A 20,729-nucleotide genomic window follows, 5' to 3' on the forward strand; every position below is an offset into this window, starting at 1 on the left:
TCACACATTTTTTAAATTTATTTTGATTCATTATTATTTTTTGAGCAATGACAGGTTTTTAAAAAAAAATAATCTCATCAATATTCTTAGGGATCAAAAAGCAAACCAAAAATAAACAAAAGCTGAGTGCCCCTAAGAAAAGGTATTGAAGCTTAGGGAAGGCTATGCAGAATGAAAGTAAAACTGAACCGGCTATAAAGTAAACCAAAACAGAATGCTGGAGGACAGCAAAGACTTACTGCGGAGCAAAGACGGCGTCCACAATGTAGATCCGAGCGTGACATGACAATCAACAATGTCCCCACAAAGAAGGATAAAAACAACTGAAATATTCTTGATTGCTAAAAGGAAGACATGACGTTGCTACAGGGAAATACCAAAAAAAAGAGAAAAAGCCACCAAAATAGGAGCGCAAGACAAGAACTAAAACACGACACACAGGAAAATAACAAAACAGTGTGATGTGACAGGTGGTGACAGTACACCTACTTTGAGACAAGAGCTATAGTGATGCGTGCTTGGTTATGTTTTAAAGTGATTACCAACAATTGCGACAACAACTTTTTACTGTCAGCTGAGTATAGTTTTTTAATGATTTCTGCTGGTGGTGTGCCAAACGCAAAAAATGTGCCTCGGCTCAAAAAAGGTTGAAAAACACTACACTCTCCAGTCTAGTGTGACGCACGAGCAAAACGACTGTTTGTCGTCTCCAGAGTGCACCATGCAGAAGTCCATTAAAGCTCACAAGTGAAAGTGAAAGGAGACAAAACACGACACGTACCTCCGTCGCAGACAGCCTCTTGTCTCCGATGTCGCTGCCGACTCCCGAGTCGCTGTCCTGCTTTCGCTGCAGCTCCATGTCCTCCACACTGCACAGGGTTAATAAGTGTGCGTCAGCAAGTGCAGTGCGTACATGTCGTGCGCGGTGCACCTACAGCGGGGATATTCAACTACACCAGGGGTCCTCAAGTACAAATCTTGAAGGTCCACAAATGTTTTTTTGAAACAGGCTGGGTCCGTTTATTATCGGTCAAGCTTATATAATAGCAGGAGGTAGGTAGTTTAACATTTTCTTAAAATTAACAAAAATAAAATAAATATCCAATAAAATACATGAAATATTTTCTTTGAAACAAAAATAAATAAGAACTTTGAAAAAATGTGTCCTCTGCATTTGACCCATCCCTTGATCACCCCCTGGGAGGTGAGGGGAGCAGTGGGCAGTAGCGGCGCCGCGCCCGGGAATAATTTTTGGTGATTTAACCCCCAATTCCAAGCCTTGATGCTGAGTGCCAAGCAGGGAAGAATGCTGGTATGAGCTTTTAAACATAACCCGTTAACTGCTGCCAATCAAATGGTGAATAAGATACTCTTTAGGGTTCATATGTTTGTAAATCTGACTGTGTTGAAGTCAGTGCCTCACCAGTCATCAACCTCTCTGTTGCTATTTGTTGTTGTGTCATAGATTTAACAAAAATCTTGCTTGATGTTTCATATGACTTTTTCAGCCTCGTGATTTCTTTTTTTCTTAGCTCTGAATCATGAGGAAATGTCTCTTCAAATTCGCGGTGCTCTTTCAGATAGTGACGTTTCAGATGTTCACTTTTCACCAGAGCAACAGTACTGTTGCATATTAGACACATTGGTCTGGTACTTGCAGTAGGTAGGATGAAAACATATTGCTCTGTCCATTCTTCCTTGAAACGTCGGTTTTCCCTGTCCACCTTTCTTTTACCAGCCTGAGCCAACTTGGAGCATGCCATTGTGATTTGATTCACATTCAGAGACTGACGAGTGAACAGTTAGCGAAGTAGCGATACGAGACAACTGTGTGCCTGCAGCGAAAGGTTCCATGCACTGTGCACACGTGTATGACCCAGGTGGTAACAGCCTATCAGCGCGTCGTTGTGAAAGAGATGACAACCCATACCCCGGAATAAGCCAACTCCGTCTCTCTCTCTTTCTCTCTCTGAGAGAGAGAGAGAGAGAGAGAGAGAGACGGAGTGAGTGAGACACGAGAAGTGTAAACGAAACGTGGAGATATTTGACTAAAAACAACAAAGAACGTTGACTTGCGCTAGTGATAACTCACAGATAAATACAATTATTATATTTTTTTATAATAATTATAATCATAATAATAAAAAAAAACATTTTTTTTTTTTTTTTTTACTATAATTCGTGCTGGGTCCGGACGGACACGTCGCTGGGTCCGGACATGGACCGCGGTCCGCCTGTTGAGGATCACTGAACTACACCATAAAGAGGGCCGTAGTCTCAAGAGCGCAAGGTCTCAAAATGTGATATGTTTCTTTAGAAAGTGCCTCCGAGAGTGTTTTTTTTGTATTTACATAGGTTTTTAAGACTGAAAATACACAACATTATAAAGGTATATAATGTACAAACGCCAAAAGCAGTGAAGTTGTCACGTTGTGTACTAACCCCGTTTCCATATGAGTTGAGAAATTGTGTTAGATGTAAATATAAACGGAATACAATGATTTGCAAATCCTTTTCAAGCCATATTCAGTTGAATATGCTACAAAGACAACATATTTGATGTTCAAACTCATAAACTTTTTCTTTTTCTTTTTGCAAATAATCATTAACTTAGAATTTCATGGCTGCAACATGTGCCAAAGTAGTTGGGAAAGGGCATGTTCACCACTGTGTTACATGGCCTTTCCTTTTAACAACACTCAGTAAAGGTTTGGGAACTGAGGAGACACATTTTTGAAGCTTCTCAGGTGGAATTCTTTCCCATTCTTGCTTGATGTACAGCTTAAGTTGTTCAACAGTCCGGGGGTCTCCGTTGTGCTATTTTAGGCTTCATAATGCGCCACACATTTTCAATGTCTGGACTACAGGCAGGCCAGTCTAGTACCTGCACTCTTTTACTATGAAGCCACGTTGATGTAACACGTGGCTTGGCATTGTCTTGCTGAAATAAGCAGGGGCGTCCATGGTAACGTTGCTTGGATGGCAACATATGTTGCTCCAAAACCTGTATGTACCTTTCAGCATTAATGGTGCCTTCACAGATGTGTAAGTTACCCATGTCTTGGCCACTAATACACCCCCATACCATCACACATGCTGCCTTTTACACTTTGACCCTAGAACAATCCAGATGGTTCTTTTCCTCTTTGGTCCGGAGGACACGACGTCCACAGTTTCCAAAAACAATTTGAAATGTGGACTCGTCAGACCACAGAACACTTTTCCACTTTGTATCAGTCCATCTTAGATGAGCTCAGGCCCAGCCAAGCCGACGGTGTTTCTGGGTGTTGTTGATAAACGGTTTTCACCTTGCATAGGAGAGTTTTAACTTGCACTTACAGATGTAGCGACCAACTGTAGTTACTGACAGTGGGTTTCTGAAGTGTTCCTGTGGTGATATCCTTTACACACTGATGTCGCTTGTTGATGCAGTACAGCCTGAGGGATGGAAGGTCACGGGCTTAGCTGCTTACGTGCAGTGATTTCTCCAGATTCTCTGAACCCTTTGATGATATTACGGAGCGTAGATGGTGAAATCCCTAAATTCCTTGCAATAGCTGCTTGAGAAAGGTTTTTCTTAAACTGTTCAACAATTTGCTCAGGCATTTGTTGACAAAGTGGTGACCCTCGCCCCATCCTTGTTTGTGAATGACTGAGCATTTCATGGAATCTACTTTTATACCCAATCATGGCACCCACCTGTTCCCAATTAGCCTGTTCACCTGTGGGATGTTCCAAATAAGTGTTTGATGAGCATTCCTCAACTTTATCAGTATTTATTGCCACCTTTCCCAACTTCTTTGTCACGTGTTGCTGCCATCAAATTCTAAAGTTAATGATTATTTGCACAAAAAATAAAGTTTATGAGTTTGAACATCAAATATGTTGTCTTTGTAGCATATTCAACTGAATATGGCTTGAAAATGATTTGCAAATCATTGTATTCTGTTTATATTTACATCTAACACAATTTCCCAACTCATATGGAAACGGGGTTTGTAAATGGTAAATAAAAAGAGAATACAACAAATCCTTTTCAACTTATATTCAATTAAATAGACTGCAAAGACAAGATATTTAACGTTGGAACTGGTAAACTTTGTTATTTTTGCAAATATTAGCTCATTTGGAGTTTGATGCCTGCAACATGTTTCTATAAAGCTGGCACAAGTGGCAAAAAAGAGGGAGAAAGTTGCGGAATGCTCATCAAACACTTATTTGGAACATCCCACAGGTGAACAGGCTAATTGGGAACAGGTGGGTGCCATGATTGGGTATAAAAGCAGCTCAGTCATTCACAAACAAGGACGGGGCGAGGGTCACCACTTTGTCAACAAATGCCTGAGCAAATTGTTTAAGAACAACATTTGTCAAGCAGCTATTGCAAGGAATTTAGGGATTTCACCATCTACGCTCCGTAATATCATCAAAAGGTTCAGAGAATCTGGAGAAATCACTGCACGTAAGCCATGATATTACACACCTTGGATCCCTCAGGCGGTACTGCATCAAAAAGCCACATCAGTGTGTAAAGGATATCACCACTTGGGCTCAGGAACACTTCAGAAAACCACTGTCAGTAACTACAGTTGGTTGCTACATCTGTAAGTGCAGGTTAAAACTCTACTACGCAAAGCCAATGCCATTTATCAACAACACCCGGAAACGCTTCGCTGGGCCCGAGCTCATCTAAGATGGACTGATGCAAAGTGGAAAAGTGTTCTGTGGTCTGACGAGTCCACATTTCAAATTGTTTTTGGAAGCTGTGGACCAAAGAGTGAAAAGAACCATCCGGACTGTTCTCGGGTGAAAGTGTAAAAGCAGCATGTGTGATGGTATGGGGGTGTATTAGTGCCCAAGACATGGGTAACTTACACATCTGTGAAGGCACCATTAATGCTGAAAGGTACATACAGCTTTTGGAGCAACATATGTTGCCATCCAAGCAACGTTATCATGGACGCCCCTGCTTATTTCAGCAAGACGATGCCAAGCCACGTGTTACATCAACGTGGCTTCATAGTAAAAGAGTGTGGGTACTAGACTGGCCTGCCTGTAGTCCAGACATTGAAAATGTGTGAAGGCTAAAATATGAGAAGGGAGACTGTTGAACAACTTAAGCTGTACATCAAGCAAGAATGGGAAAGAATTCCACTTCAAAAATGTGTCTCCTCAGTTCCCAAACCTTTACTGAGTGTTGTTAAAAGGAAAGGCCATGTAACACAACTGGTAAAAATGCCTTTTTTGCAATGTGTTTGTTACGGCTCAGGCTCCTGCCAACGCCGCTCATCCGTCTGTGCGCACCTCGGGACACGCCCACGGGTGCGCACACCCTGCAGCAGCCACCAGCTGCAATCACTCCCCGGCAATCTACACTCCTGGGTCTGATGAGGGCAAGCTCAATAAAGGACCAGTGGACCCAAGGATCGGCGCGGGAACTTAGTTTTCTCATGGTGTACCGTAAGGCTTATGATCTCTCTCTGTCTCTGCGTGTTTTCCCTCGTGTCTGACATCCTTGTTTGTTCTCCCGTGCCTCCGCAGTGTTTACCTTCCGTTGCCCTGGATTTTGACTGCCTTCTTCGTTTCCTTGACTCCTCGCTTGCCCCTGGACTTTGACGCCTCTCTCTCGCCCCGGATCACCTGCCTGCCCCATGGACTGCCTCGTTTGCTCTCTTCAACACTTGGTAACACACTTCAGCTAACTACACACATAGTCTTACACCACACACTCTTGTATTCTAGTTCACACTTCATTTCCTTAGTTCAGTAGTATTGTTTATTATCCATCCATCCATTTTCTACCGCTTATTCCCTTTGGGGTCGCGGGGGGGCGCTGGAGCCTATCTCAGCTACAATCGGGCGGAAGGCGGGGTACACCCTGGACAAGTCGCCACCTCATCGCAGGGCCAACACAGATAGACAGACAACATTCACACTCACATCCACACACTAGGGCCAATTTAGTGTTGCCAATCAACTTATCCCCAGGTGCATGTCTTTGGAAGTGGGAGGAAGCCGGAGTACCCGGAGGGAACCCACGCAGTCACGGGGAGGACATGCAAACTCCACACAGAAAGTTCCCGAGCCCGGGATTGAACCCAAGACTACTCAGGACCTTCGTATTGTGAGGCAGATGCACTAACCCCTCTGCCACCGTGAAGCCCATTTTGACTGCCTTCTTCGTTTCCTTGACTCCTCGCTTGCCCCTGGACTTTGACGCCTCTCTCTCGCCCCGGATCACCTGCCTGCCCCATGGACTGCCTCGTTTGCTCTCTTCAACACTTGGTAACACACTTCAGCTAACTACACACATAGTCTTACACCACACACTCTTGTATTCTAGTTCACACTTCATTTCCTTAGTTCAGTAGTATTGTTTATTATTATTTATATATATATATATATATATATATATTGACTATATATATAATAAATAATTGTATATACTGCCCCCTGGTGTCTGTTTGCCGTCACCTCCCCTCAGTAAACACAACAGTGTTGCTGCCATTCAATTCTAAGTTCATGATTATTTGCAAAACGTTTCTCAGTGTGAACATGAAATATCTTGTCTTTGCAGTCTATTCAATTGAATATAAGTTGAAAAGGATTTGTTGTATTCTCTTTTTATTTACCATTTACACAACCTGACCACTTCACTGCTGTTGGGGTTTGTACATTGTGTATTTTACATCAATAAAACGGACGTTTTAGTGTTAATCAATACACACAGCAAACATTGCACACGTGTGGTTTAACACCACTTAACCTAAGGTGTAGCTTCACCGCCCTCTGCTGGTGACATTCAGTGCTACAGGTGCTTAACCACTTTCGATCGCCAGAGTTATTAAAGCAGCCAAAAAGGACACGGCCACGAATGCAAAAAGACATCACAGAGTCAGCAATTTCAGTACATTCTAGAGATGCGCGGATAGGCAATTATTTCATCCGCAACCGCGTCAGAAAGTCGTCAACCATCCGCCATCCACCCGATGTAACGTTTGATCAGAACTGCATCCGCCCGCCATCCGCCCGTTGTTATATATCTAATATTAATAAAAAAAATTAAAAAAAAGGGTGAAAACTACGCGAATTGCACCTTGTGCAGACAAGATTTTTCGATCGGACACGGAGGAATTAGCGATGTAAAAGACCACGTTGGGACAAAAAAACACAAGTCTAATGCCGTTGCTAGCGATACAAGTGGAAAACTTTCAACGTTTTTCGTCGCCCAAACAGATTCTTTGGATGTGATAAATGCCGAAGTTTTATTTACGGAGGCAATAATTGAGCATGGACTTCCAATCGCACTGGCTGATCACATGGGACAGTTAATAATGTAATGCAACCTTTAAAAATCATTACGCGGTGATCGCGATCCCAAAAATAAACTTTTCTTGCATGATAATGTCCAGAAAAATTCGCTTTATATTACTATAGAGTCCTTTTAACGAATGAGTTTGATGGTTTATCACAAACCTTAAATGAAAGAAGTCCTTTGTTCTCCTGCACCATGCATGCACAATCCTGTCGGCTGTATTTCACAGCACGACATACTGTAAAAAGTGTTTATACTATTTATACTTTCAATTAACAAATTGAAGTCTTGTGAAAGGTTGACAGGATAACTGGCATTAACTGTCAAAATAATTTCAAACTATTGAAGTTAGCTTACAGAATAAACATGTCAATCAACCCATATGATTTTTGCTGTAATATTTTTGTTTTGAAAAGTCACTGTGACTGATAGAAAAGTGATGGTTTTAGCAACATTTTAACCTGTCTGAATGCTAATAGTCATTTTGCGTCGGGGGGCGAAGCCCTGAACCCTCCACCAGGACTTTGTCCTGGACCTACCGGGGCCTGCGGCCCTTGGACCCTGGCTACTAGGTTTTTCTGATTTAAAAGTTGGCAGGTATGGTGAGGTTATAAAGCTTTTGCCTGTTAAAGAAAGGAGACTGATCCAATGCAGCACAGACTTTCGCGTGCCACGCTGTCACGACCCAGACGCACACCAGTGTGCAATCATATGGGAGCCGCGCTGAGCGCACCTCCAAGCGCGTCTCGCTGCCGGCGACGGCCGGGTATATGGGCCCACGCTCCAGCGCCATCCATTTTCAGGGCTAGTTGATTCGGCAGGTGGGTTGTTACACACTCCTTAGCGGGTTCCAACTTCCATGGCCACCGTCCTGCTCTCTATATCAACCAGGGTGAGCCCCACCCCTTTCATGAGCGCACTACGCGCGGAGTGACCCCTGTTACGCGCCCCCGGCAACAGGGGTGGCAAGCAGGTAAGCTGCGCGGGCGGAGCGCGCGGAGTGACCCATGTTACGAGCCCCCGGCCACGGGGGTGGCGGGCAGGTAAGCTGCTTACCTGCTGCGCGTGACGCCGGCCGCGGCGAAAGCGGACGAGGCGGGGTGTCGGTGCGGTGGGCGCGGTAGTGACCCTGGACGTGCGTCGGGCCCTTCTCGCGGATCGCCTCAGCTACGGCTCCCGGTGGGGCCCTCTCGGGGGAAGGGGCCTCGGTCCCGGACCCCGGCGAGGCGTCCCTTCTCCGCTCCGTAAAAGTGTCCATCTCTTCTTTTTTTTTCTTCTGTTGTGGCATATGCAGCAGGTGCCTGCTCGTTTTTCGTATGTGGGTAACAACATTTAACTATGTATATATATTTCCCAATTGGTTTAACTGCCACCCGCAAAAAAAAAAAAAAAAAAAAAAATTGATCCGCCCGACCCGACCCGCGAGCGGATAAAATCTTAGTTTTTTTCATTTCATCCGCCCGATCCGCGGATAATCCGCGGACTCCGCGGTTGTGTCCGCAAACCGCGCATCTCTAGTACATTCATACTTTTGTGTTAACTGTTTGATGATAACATTTCATTTTCTCAAGGTGACGACTTAAAAGGACTTGTTACATCTCGTCTACGAGCTCGTCTCAGTTGCAGTGCAGTAGCACCTCCAAGACATTAGATGGCAGTACTGTACAGGCTATCTATGCTACGCTGTCTAACTGGGAAGTCGTTTTTTTTCCCCCCCAAGAAGCTGACGGTGCTACGCTGCGCCCTACAAAGTGTTAACACTGCAAGTATTGTGCACCATCTGTTTGATGATAGACGACATTTTTAGGCCGAATCGCGACATACGATTTGTATCTGTATTTTAGACACAAGTGCTTAGTTTAAACACAACACCACATTACGGTTACTACCAGAGTTACTTTTAAGGCGTATGAAAAGATACCAGTAAGGCGATATTGTTTCAAATTCATATCTCAACGTGTGTTAATACATTTCAACTGTTTTAGATACTAAAATCTCATTTCTTATTGCAACATTTACAAATGAGCTTATTACGATAACTGCTGTTATATCTTGTTTTATTATTATCATTTGAAAGTAAGACCTTCACCACAGATCCCTTCCCCATCAACGACAATGCTAATCACGCAGACTTTGTGAGAGCCAACGACGACGACTTTGGGAAAACATGATGATCCAGAATCTTATATTTTTGAGCCTGAACATAACGAGGATGAGCGACACGTCTGAGAGACAGATGGAGCTTTAGTGAAACACTAAGCATCACGTAGCAGTGTTGCTAAGTGAAGAACAAGAAACACAAACTACAAAACGATAGCTTACTGTACGATGTCTGCTCTCACTGCGATGACGACTGATAGGATGTCCACATCTTCCCGTTTTTGATGAAGAATTAATCATAAACCACACGACGGGTAACAAAAAATTGCGTCGCCGAAAAAATAGTTTGTCTGCGTTAGCGCTTATAATAACAATATTTGGTTAATATTCAGGTCACGATATGTAAATGTAGTATTGTTGGATGAATATTTACAGACTTTTGTGGGCAGAATAGAGAGCCCCCATTGACGGATAATTAAAAGGCGTATCAAAAGAGTTTAGACCAGTTGATCTGCCGTTTCTTTTCTTTCTCCTCTGCCCTCCTCTCTCCCTTGTGGAGGGGGAGAGACACACAGGTCAGGTGGCCATGGATGAAGTGCTGGCTGTCCAGATTCAGGACCTGGGGTGGACCGCTCGCCTGTACATCGGTTGGGAACATCTCTGCACTGCTGACCCGACTCCGCTCGGGATGGTTTCCTGCTGGTCCCACTATGGACTGGACTCTCACTAATATGTTAGATCCACTATGGACTGGACTCTCACTATTATGTTGGATTTACTATGGACCGGACTCTCACTTTTATGTTAGATCCGCTATGGACTGGACTCTCACTATTATGTTAGATCCACTATGGACTGGACTCTCACTATTATGTTGGATCCACTATGGACTGGACTCTCACACTATTATGTTAGATCCACTATGGACTGGACTCTCACTATTATGTTAGATCCACTATGGACTGGACTCTCACTATTATGTTAGATCCACTATGGACTGGACTCTCACTATTATGTTAGATCCACTATGGACTGGACTCTCACACTATTATGTTAGATCCACTATGGACTGGACTCTCACTATTATGTTGGATCCACTATGGACTGGACTCTCACTATTATGTTTGATCCACTATGGACTGGACTCTCACTATTATGTTGGATCCACTATGGACTGGACTCTCACTATTATGTTAGATCCACTATGGACTGGACTCTCACTATTATGTTAGATACACTATGGACTGGACTCTTACACTGTTATGTTAGATCCACTATGGACTGGACTCTCACTATTATGTTAGATTGGACTCTCACTATTATGTTAGATCCACTATGGACTGGACTCTCACTATTATGCTAGATCCACTATGGACTGGAGTCTCACACTATTATGTTAGATCCACTATGGACTGGACTCTCACTATTATTTTGGATCCACTATGGACTGGACTCTCACAATAATGCTAGATCCACTATGGACTGGACTCTCACTATTATGTTAGATCCACTATGGACTGGACTCTCACACTATTATGTTAGATCCACTATGGACTGGACTCTCACTATTATGTTAGATCCACTATGGACTGGACTCTCACTATTATGTTAGATCCACTATGGACTGGACTCTCACTATTATGTTGGATCCACTATGGACTGGACTCTCACTATTATGTTAGATCCACTATGGACTGGACTCTCACTATTATGTTAGATACACTATGGACTGGACTCTTACACTGTTATGTTAGATCCACTATGGACTGGACTCTCACTATTATGTTAGATTGGACTCTCACTATTATGTTAGATCCACTATGGACTGGACTCTCACTATTATGTTAGATCCACTATGGACTGGAGTCTCACACTATTATGTTAGATCCACTATGGACTGGACTCTCACTATTATTTTGGATCCACTATGGACTGGACTCTCACAATAATGTTAGATCCACTATGGACTGGACTCTCACTATTATGTTAGATCCACTATGGACTGGACTCTCACACTATTATGTTAGATCCACTATGGACTGGACTCTCACTATTATGTTAGATCCACTATGGACTGGACTCTCACACTATTATGTTAGATCCACTATGGACTGGACTCTCACTATTATTTTGGATCCACTATGGACTGGACTCTCACAATAATGTTAGATCCACTATGGACTGGACTCTCACTATTATGTTAGATCCACTATGGACTGGACTCTCACACTATTATGTTAGATCCTCTATGGACTGGACTCTCACTATTATGTTAGATCCACTATGGACTGGACTCTCACACTATTATGTTAGATCCACTATGGACTGGACTCTCACACTATTATGTTAGATCCACTATGGACTGGACTCTCACTATTATGTTAGATCCACTATGGACTGGACTCTCACACTATTATGTTAGATCCACTATGGACTGGACTCTCACACTATTATGTTAGATCCACTATGGACTGGACTCTCACTATTATGTTAGATCCACTATGGACTGGACTCTCACACTATTATGTTAGATCCACTATGGACTGGACTCTCACTATTATGTTAGATCCACTATGGACTGGACTCTCACACTATTATGTTAGATCCACTATGGACTGGACTCACACTATTATGTTAGATCCACTATGGACTGGACTCTCACTATTATGTTAGATCCACTATGGACTGGATTCTCAGACTATTATGTTAGATCCACTATTGACTGTACTCTCACTATTATGTTAGATCCACTATGGACTGGACTCTCTCACTATTATGTTAGATCCACTATGGACTGGACTCTCACACTATTATGTTAGATCCACTATGGACTGGACTCTCACACTATTATGTTAGATCCACTATGGACTGGACTCTCACACTATTATGTTAGATCCACTATGGACTGGACTCTCACTATTATGTTAGATCCACTATGGACTGGACTCTCACTATTATGTTAGATCCATTATGGACTGGACTCTCACACTATTATGTTAGATCCACTATGGACTGGACTCTCACTATTATGTTAGATCCATTATGGACTGGACTCTCACTATTATGTTAGATCCACTATGGACTGGACTCTCACTATTATGTTAGATCCACTATGGACGGGACTCTCACACTATTATGTTAGATCCACTATGGACTGGACTCTCACTATTATGTTAGATCCACTATGGACTGGACTCTCACACTATTATGTTAGATCCACTATGGACTGGACTCTCTCACTATTATGTTAGATCCACTATGGACTGGACTCTCTCACTATTATGTTAGATCCACTATGGACTGGACTCTCACTATTATGTTAGATCCACTATGGACTGGTCTCTCACTATTATGTTAGATCCACTATGGACTGGACTCTCACACTATTATGTTAGATCCACTATGGACTGGACTCTCACTATTATGTTAGATCCACTATGGACTGGACTCTCACTATTATGTTAGATCCACTATGGACTGGACTCTCACACTATCCTCTCCAAGGTTTCTCATAGTCATTCACATCGACGTCCCACTGGGGTGAGTTTTTCCTTGCCCTTATGTGGGCTCTGTACCGAGGATGTCGTTGTGACTTGTGCAGCCCCTTGTGATTCAGGGCTATATAAATAAACATTGATTGATTGAAAAGATACCGGTATAGCGGTATTGTCTCAAATATATATATATATTTTTAATATAGTCCTAGTTAATAATAATGATAATAGATTTTATTTGTAAAATCACTTTACATTGAGCTAACAACCTCAAAGTGCAACAGTGCATTTAAAAAAACAAAAACAAAACAACAACGCTAGAACCACAATAGCTGCCCCCAACAAGTAAAATAAATAGAAAAAAAAATAAAAACTAGAACAGCCCAATAGCTAGAACTAGCACACATATATCTAAAAAAAAAAAAAAAATTCACAGTCTGTGGTGCCTTCAGGTGGTCAGGGCGAGCATTCCACAGAAAGCCCGGTCTCCCATTGATCAGAGTTTTGTCCTCGGAGGTTGTAGGAGGTCCTAGCTCTAGTTACCTTTCCAAATTCGAAGGCGTTGAAATCGCCAAGTAAAAAGTAGCCCGTCTATGGCAAATCCAATGTAAATTAGCATCAAGCTAGCGCATTTTTTGGAATTGTGGGTCATTACTTTACGTACGAGCGCTCCAATGCGGAAGAGCCTGGACAAACATCTGATATAGGACACGAAAGAGAGCGAGACCAAGCATACTCGCTTTGTTAGAGTTGAAAACGGCAAGATTACTTAGAGGGAGTTTGGCTGAGTCGGTGTTTAGTCGGCGACCACCAGGCGTGACCAGTCTGAAACCGGATGCGACGTAACGTCGTAAACGGCAAAGGCGTGGAAATAGGATTTCACGCTGCGAGGATATAGATTTGTCGTGGTACCGACACAATTCCGTCAGTGCCGACAAAAGTACCCGTCCCTGGGGTGAACACACGTACGCACTTGAAATGTGAGAAGTGTGCAGAAGAACACTTAACGTGTGAGCCTGCCCACGTGTCGGGAGTGTTTCATGTGGGCGGACATTCCACAGCTCCACATCCTCACTCAGAACCCAGCGAGCGAGTACATGGTGTTTCTCACTCCCTCCTCCCTTCCTTTGCTTCCTCCTTATGTCCGTCCGGCCTTCACCTCGACCCGGCTCCTCCGTTTCACACTAAGCCACTCAGGAGGCCGACTAAAATCCATCCATCCATCCATCTTCTTCCGTTTATCAGAGATTGGGTCGCGGGGGCAGCAGCCTAAGCAGGGAAGCCCAGACTTTCCTCTCCCCAGCCACTTCGTCCATCTCCTTCCGGGGGATCCCGAGGCGTTCCCAGCCCAGCCGGCAGACATAGTCTACCCAACGTGTCCTGGGTCTTCTACCGGTGAGACGTGCCCTAAACACCTCCCTAGGGAGGCGTTCGGGTGGCATCCTGACCAGATGCCCGAACCACCTCATCTGGCTCCTCTCCATGTGGAGGAGCAGCGGCTTTACTTTGAGCTCCTCCCGGATGACAGAGCTTCTCACCCTATCTCTAAGGGAGAGCCCCGCCACCCGGCGGAGGAAACTCATTTGGGCCGCTTGTACCCGTGATCTTGTCCTTTCGGTCATAACCCAAAGCTCATGACCATAGGTGAGGATGGGAACGTAGATCGACCAATAAATTGAGAGCTTTGCCTTCCGGCTCAGCTCCTTCTTCACCACAACGGATCGATACAGCGTCCGAATTACTGAAGATGCCGCACCGATCCGCCTGTCGATCTCATCATCCACTCTTCCCTCACTCGTGAACAAGAGTCCCAGGTAGTTGAACTCCTCCACTTGGGGCAGGGTCTCCTCCCCAACCCGGAGATGGCACTCCACCCTTTTCTGGGCAAGAACCATGGACTCGGACTTGGAGGTGCTGATTCTCATCCCAGTCGCTTCACACTCAGCGACTAAAATATATAAGATATTTAACATTTGGGCCGCTTGTACCCGTGATCTTGTCCTTTCGGTCATAAACCAAAGCTCATGACCATAGGTGAGGATGGGAACGTAGATCGACCAATAAATTGAGAGCTTTGCCTTCCGGCTCAGCTCCTTCTTCACCACAACGGATCGATACAGCGTCCACATTACTGAAGATGCCGCACCGATCCGCCTGTCGATCTCACCATCCACTCTTCCCTCACTCGTGAACAAGACTCCCAGGTACTTGAACTCCTCCACTTGGGGCAGGGTCTCCTCCCCAACCCGGAGATGGCACTCTACCCTTTTCTGGGCAATAACCATGGACTCGGACTTGGAGGTGCTGATTCTCATCCCAGTCGCTTCACACTCAGCGACTAAAATATCTAAGATATTTAACATTTGGGCCGCTTGTACCCGTGATCTTGTCCTTTCGGTCATAAACCAAAGCTCATGACCATAGGTGAGGATGGGAACGTAGATCGACCGGTAAATTGAGAGCTTTGCCTTCCGGCTCAGCTCCTTCTTCACCACAACGGTTCGATACAGGGTCCGCATTACCAAAGACGCCGCACCAATCCACCTGTCGATCTCACCATCCACTCCTCCCTCACTCGTGAACAAGACTCCGAGGTACTTGAACTCCTCTACTTGGGGAAGGGTCTGCTCCCCAACATGGAGATGGCACTCCACCCTTTTCTGGGCAAGAACCATGGACTCGGACTTGGAGGTGCTGATTCTCATCCCAGTCGCTTAACACTCAGCGACTAAAATATCTAAGATATTTAACATTTGGGCCGCTTGTACCCGTGATCTTGTCCTTTCGGTCATACCCCAAAGCTCATGACCATAGGTGAGGATGGGAACGTAGATCGACCGGTAAATTGAGAGCTTTGCCTTCCGGCTCAGCTCCTTCTTCACCACAACGGATCGATACAGCGTCCGCATTACTGAAGACGTTGTACCGATCCGCCTGTCGATCTCACCATCCACTCTTCCCTCACTCGTGAACAAGACTCCGAGGTACTTGAACTCCTCTACTTGGGGCAGGGTCTGCTCCCCAACATGGAGATGGCACTCCACCCTTTTCTGGGCAAGAACCATGGACTCGGACTTGGAGGTGCTGATTCTCATCCCAGTCGCTTCACACTCAGCGACTAAAATATCTAAGATATTTAACATTTGGGCCGCTTGTACCCGTGATCTTGTCCTTTCGGTCATACCCCAAAGCTCATGACCATAGGTGAGGATGGGAACGTAGATCGACCGGTAAATTGAGAGCTTTGCCTTCCGGCTCAGCTCCTTCTTCACCACAACGGATCGATGCAGGGTCCGCATTACTAAAGACGCCGCACCGATCCGCCTGTCGATCTCATCATCCACTCTTCCCTCACTCGTGAACAAGACTCCTAGGTACTTGAACTCCTCCACTTGGGGCAGGGTCTCCTCCCCAACCCGGAGATGGCACTCCACCCTTTTCTGGGCAAGAACCATGGACTCGGACTTGGAGGAGCTGATTCTCATCCCAGTCGCTTCACACTCAGCGACTAAAATATCTAAGATATTTAACATTTGGGCCGCTTGTACCCGTGATCTTGTCCTTTCGGTCATACCCCAAAGCTCATGACCACAGGTGAGGATGGGAACGTAGATCGACCGGTAAATTGAGAGCTTTGCCTTCCGGCTCAGCTCCTTCTTCACCACAACGGATCGATACAGCTTCCGAATTACTGAAGATGCCGCACCGAACCGCCTGTCGATCTCACCATCCACTCTTCCCTCACTCGTGAACAAGACTCCGAGGTACTTGAACTCCTCTACTTGGGGCAGGGTCTGCTCCCCAACATGGAGATGGCACTCCACACTTTTCTGGGCAAGAACCATGGACTCGGACTTGGAGGTGCTGATTCTCATCCCAGTCGCTTCACACTCAGCGACTAAAATATCTAAGATATTTAACATTTGGGCCGCTTGTACCCGTGATCTTGTCCTTTCGGTCATAACCCAAAGCTCATGACCACAGGTGAGGATGGGAACGTAGATCGACCGGTAAATTGAGAGCTTTGCCTTCCGGCTCAGCTCCTTCTTCACCACAACGGTTCGATACAGGGTCCGCATTACCAAAGACGCCGCACCAATCCACCTGTCGATCTCACCATCCACTCTTCCCTCACTCGTGAACAAGACTCCGAGGTACTTGAACTCCTCTACTTGGGGCAGGGTCTGCTCCCCAACATGGAGATGGCACTCCACCCTTTTCTGGGCGAGAACCATGGACTCGGACTTGGAGGTGCTGATTCTCATCCCAGTCGCTTCACACTCGGCGACTAAAATATCTAAGATATTTAACATTTGGGCCGCTTGTACCCGTGATCTTGTCCTTTCGGTCATAACCCAAAGCTCATGACCATAGGTGAGGATGGGAACGTAGATCGACCGGTAAATTGAGAGCTTTGCCTTCCGGCTCAGCTCCTTCTTCATCACAACGGATCGATACAGCGTCCGAATTACTGAAGATGCCGCACCGAACCGCCTGTCGATCTCACCATCCACTCTTCCCTCACTCGTGAACAAGACTCCGAGGTACTTGAACTCCTCTACTTGGGGCAGGGTCTGCTCCCCAACACGGAGATGGCACTCCACCCTTTTCTGGGCAAGAACCATGGACTCGGACTTGGAGGTGCTGATTCCCATCCAAGTCGCTTCACACTCAGCGACTAAAATATCTAAGATATTTAACATTTGGGCCGCTTGTACCCGTGATCTTGTCCTTTCGGTCATAACCCAAAGCTCATGACCATAGGTGAGGATGGGAACGTAGATCGACCGGTAAATTGGGAGCTTTGCCTTCCGGCTCAGCTCCTTCTTCACCACAACGGATCGATACAGCGTCCGAATTACTGAAGATGCCGCACCGATCTGCCTGTCCATCTCACCATCCACTCTTCCCTCACTCGTGAACAAGACTCCGAGGTACTTGAACTCCTCTACTTGGGGCAGGGTCTGCTCCCCAACATGGAGATGGCACTCCACCCTTTCGTGGGCAAGAACCATGGACTCGGACTTGGAGGTGCTGATTCTCATCCCAGTCGCTTCACACTCAGCGACTAAAATATCTAAGATATTTAACATTTGGGCCGCTTGTACCCGTGATCTTGTCCTTTCGGTCATACCCCAAAGCTCATGACCATAGGTGAGGATGGGAACGTAGATCGACCGGTAAATTGAGAGCTTTCCTTCCGGCTCAGCTCCTTCTTCACCACAACGGATCGATACAGGGTCCGCATTACCAAAGACGCCGCACCAATCCACCTGTCGATCTCAGCATCCACTCCTCCCTCACTCGTGAACAAGACTCCGAGGTACTTGAACTCCTCTACTTGGGGCAGGGTCTGCTCCCCAACATGGAGATGGCACTCCACCCTTTTCTGGGCAAGAACCATGGACTCGGACTTGGAGGTGCTGATTCTCATCCCAGTCGCTTCACACTCAGCGACTAAAATATCTAAGATATTTAACATTTCGGCCGCTTGTACCCGTGATCTTGTCCTTTCGGTCATAACCCAAAGCTCATGGCCATAGGTGAGGATGGGAACGTAGATCGACCGGTAAATTGAGAGCTTTGCCTTCCGGCTCAGCTCCTTCTTCACCACAACGGATCGATACAGGGTCCGCATTACCAAAGACGCCGCACCGATCCGCCTGTCGATCTCACCATCCACTCTTCCCTCACTCGTGAACAAGACTCCGAGGTACTTGAACTCCTCCACTTGGGGCAGGGTCTGCTCCCCAACACGGAGATGGCACTCCACCCTTTTCTGGGCGAGAACCATGGACTCGGACTTGGAGGTGCTGATTCTCATCCCAGTCGCTTCACACTCAGCGACTAAAATATCTAAGATATTTATCTAAGATTTGTATGCATTTTAAATGGTGAATGAATATCTAACGATTGAGTGAACAGATGGAGGGTCCTCTCATTATACTCTGGACAAACATCCAGAAACTGCCAACAAAACTCTATTTGCATGTCGTGACCTGAAAATGAACCAAATATATTGTTATTATAAGCGCTGACGCAGATGGACTATTTTATCAGCAAATATATTGTTATTATAAGTGCTGACGCAGACGGACTATTTTAGCAGCAAATATATTGTTATTATAAGCGCTGACGCAGACGGACTATTTTAGCAGCAAATATATTGTTATTATAAGTGCTGACGCAGACGGACTATTTTAGGTGGTGTCAGAATTACTCACTCACCATTTTGGCCGCTTTGAGCGCAACATCTGAGTACTCGTGAGTACGCAATCTGAGTACTTGTGAGTACGCAAGTGTGGCATTTCCGTGTTGCGGTGTAGTCTACATATGTAATACTGCAAAAGGTCGAGGAAAACGTGAGGTAGGAGAAGGTCGATGAACATAGTAGAAGAAGGTAAGTGAGAGGTAAAAGACGGTAGAAAATGGGTAAAATGTACAATGTATAAACGGTAGAGGTTGAAGAAGGTAGAATGAAAAGGTAAAACGTAGAAGTGAGAAAGTAGAAAAGGCTATAAAGGTAAAAAAAAAGGAGGAAATAATAGAAGGTAGAAAACGGTAGAAGGTAGACATATCTTTGGTTTGCCTTATGTTAGGTTTACAGAGGGTAGGAGTAGGTAGAACAGGTTAGATGGCTAAAGGTAGAAGAAGGTCTAGTGGGTGGTTAAAGGTAGAAGAAGGTCTAGTGGGTGGTTAAAGGTAGAGGGCAGTAAACAGTAGAAGGTAAAAGGTAGAAGGCAGACAAATGGTAAAGATAGAAAGTAGAAAAAGGATAGATGGTAGAAAACGGTAGAAGGTAGATACTGCATGTTACTGGTTTATGTTTTAGTATAAGGTAGAAGAATATAGAAGGTATAAGAAGGTAAAAGATAGAAGGTAGAAAATGGTAGAAGGTAGATGGTAGAGAAGGATGAAGGTAGGTGGTAGCAAAGGTTGAATGAAGGTAGGTGGTAGCAAAGGTTGAATGAAAATAGGTGGTAGCAAAGGTTGAAGGTAGGTGGTAGCAAAGGTTGAATGTAGGTAGGTGGTAGCAAAGGTTGAATGAAGGTAGGTGGTAGCAAAGGTTGAATGAAGGTAGGTGGTAGCAAAGGTTGAAGGTAGGTGGTAGCAAAGGTTGAATGAAGGTAGGTGGTAGCAAAGGTTGAATGAAGGTAGGTGGTAGCAAAGGTTGAAGGTAGGTGGTAGCAAAGGTTGAAGGCAGGTGGTAAAAAAGGTTGAATGAAGGTAGGTGGTAGCAAAGGTTGAAGGTAGGTGGTAAAAAAGGTTGAATGAAGATAGGTGGTAGCAAAGGTTGAATGAAGGTAGGTGGTAGCAAAGGTTGAATGAAGGTAGGTGGTAAAAAAGGTTGAATGAAGGTAGGTGGTAGCAAAGGTTGAAGGTAGGTAGGTGGTAGCAAAGGTTGAAGGTAGGTAGGTGGTAGCAAAGGTTGAATGAAGGTAGGTGGTAGCAAAGGTTGAATGAAGGTAGGTGGTAGCAAAGGTTGAAGGTAGGTGTTAGCAAAAGTTGAATGAAGGTAGCAAAGGTTGAAGGTAGGTAGCAAAGGTTGAAGGTTGGTGGTAGCAAAGGTTGAATGAAGGTAGGTGGTAGCAAAGGTTGAATGAAGGTAGGTGGTAGCAAAGGTTGAAGGTAGGTGTTAAAAAAGGTTGAATGAAGGTAGGTGGTAGCAAAGGTTGAATGAAGGTAGGTGGTAGCAAAGGTTGAATGAAGGTAGGTGGTAGCAAAGGTTGAATGAAGGTAGGTGGTAGCAAAGGTTGAAGGTAGGTGGTAGCAAAGGTTGAATGAAGGTAGATGGTAGCAAAAGTTGAAGGTAGGTGGTA

The 20,729-nt window shown here is 45.1% G+C and overlaps 1 protein-coding gene across 7 annotated transcripts in view; it reads right to left on the reverse strand.

Moving 5' to 3' along the window:
• lrch1 (leucine-rich repeats and calponin homology (CH) domain containing 1) overlaps positions 1-20,729 on the reverse strand; it is a 239,902-nt gene that overhangs the window by 128,048 nt on the left and 91,125 nt on the right. For all 7 annotated transcript variants that reach the window (XR_012050759.1, XM_061971779.2, XM_061971783.2 and 4 more), the window contains exon 7: positions 782-869. Coding sequence is in view for 6 of the 7 variants with exons in the window: in XM_061971779.2 (XP_061827763.1) it covers positions 782-869 (88 nt within the window). In the remaining variant the exon portion in view is untranslated. The remainder of the gene's footprint in view (positions 1-781; positions 870-20,729) is intronic.

This window comes from Nerophis lumbriciformis, linkage group LG13 (assembly GCF_033978685.3).
Source record: "Nerophis lumbriciformis linkage group LG13, RoL_Nlum_v2.1, whole genome shotgun sequence".
Taxonomy (NCBI): domain Eukaryota; kingdom Metazoa; phylum Chordata; class Actinopteri; order Syngnathiformes; family Syngnathidae; genus Nerophis; species Nerophis lumbriciformis.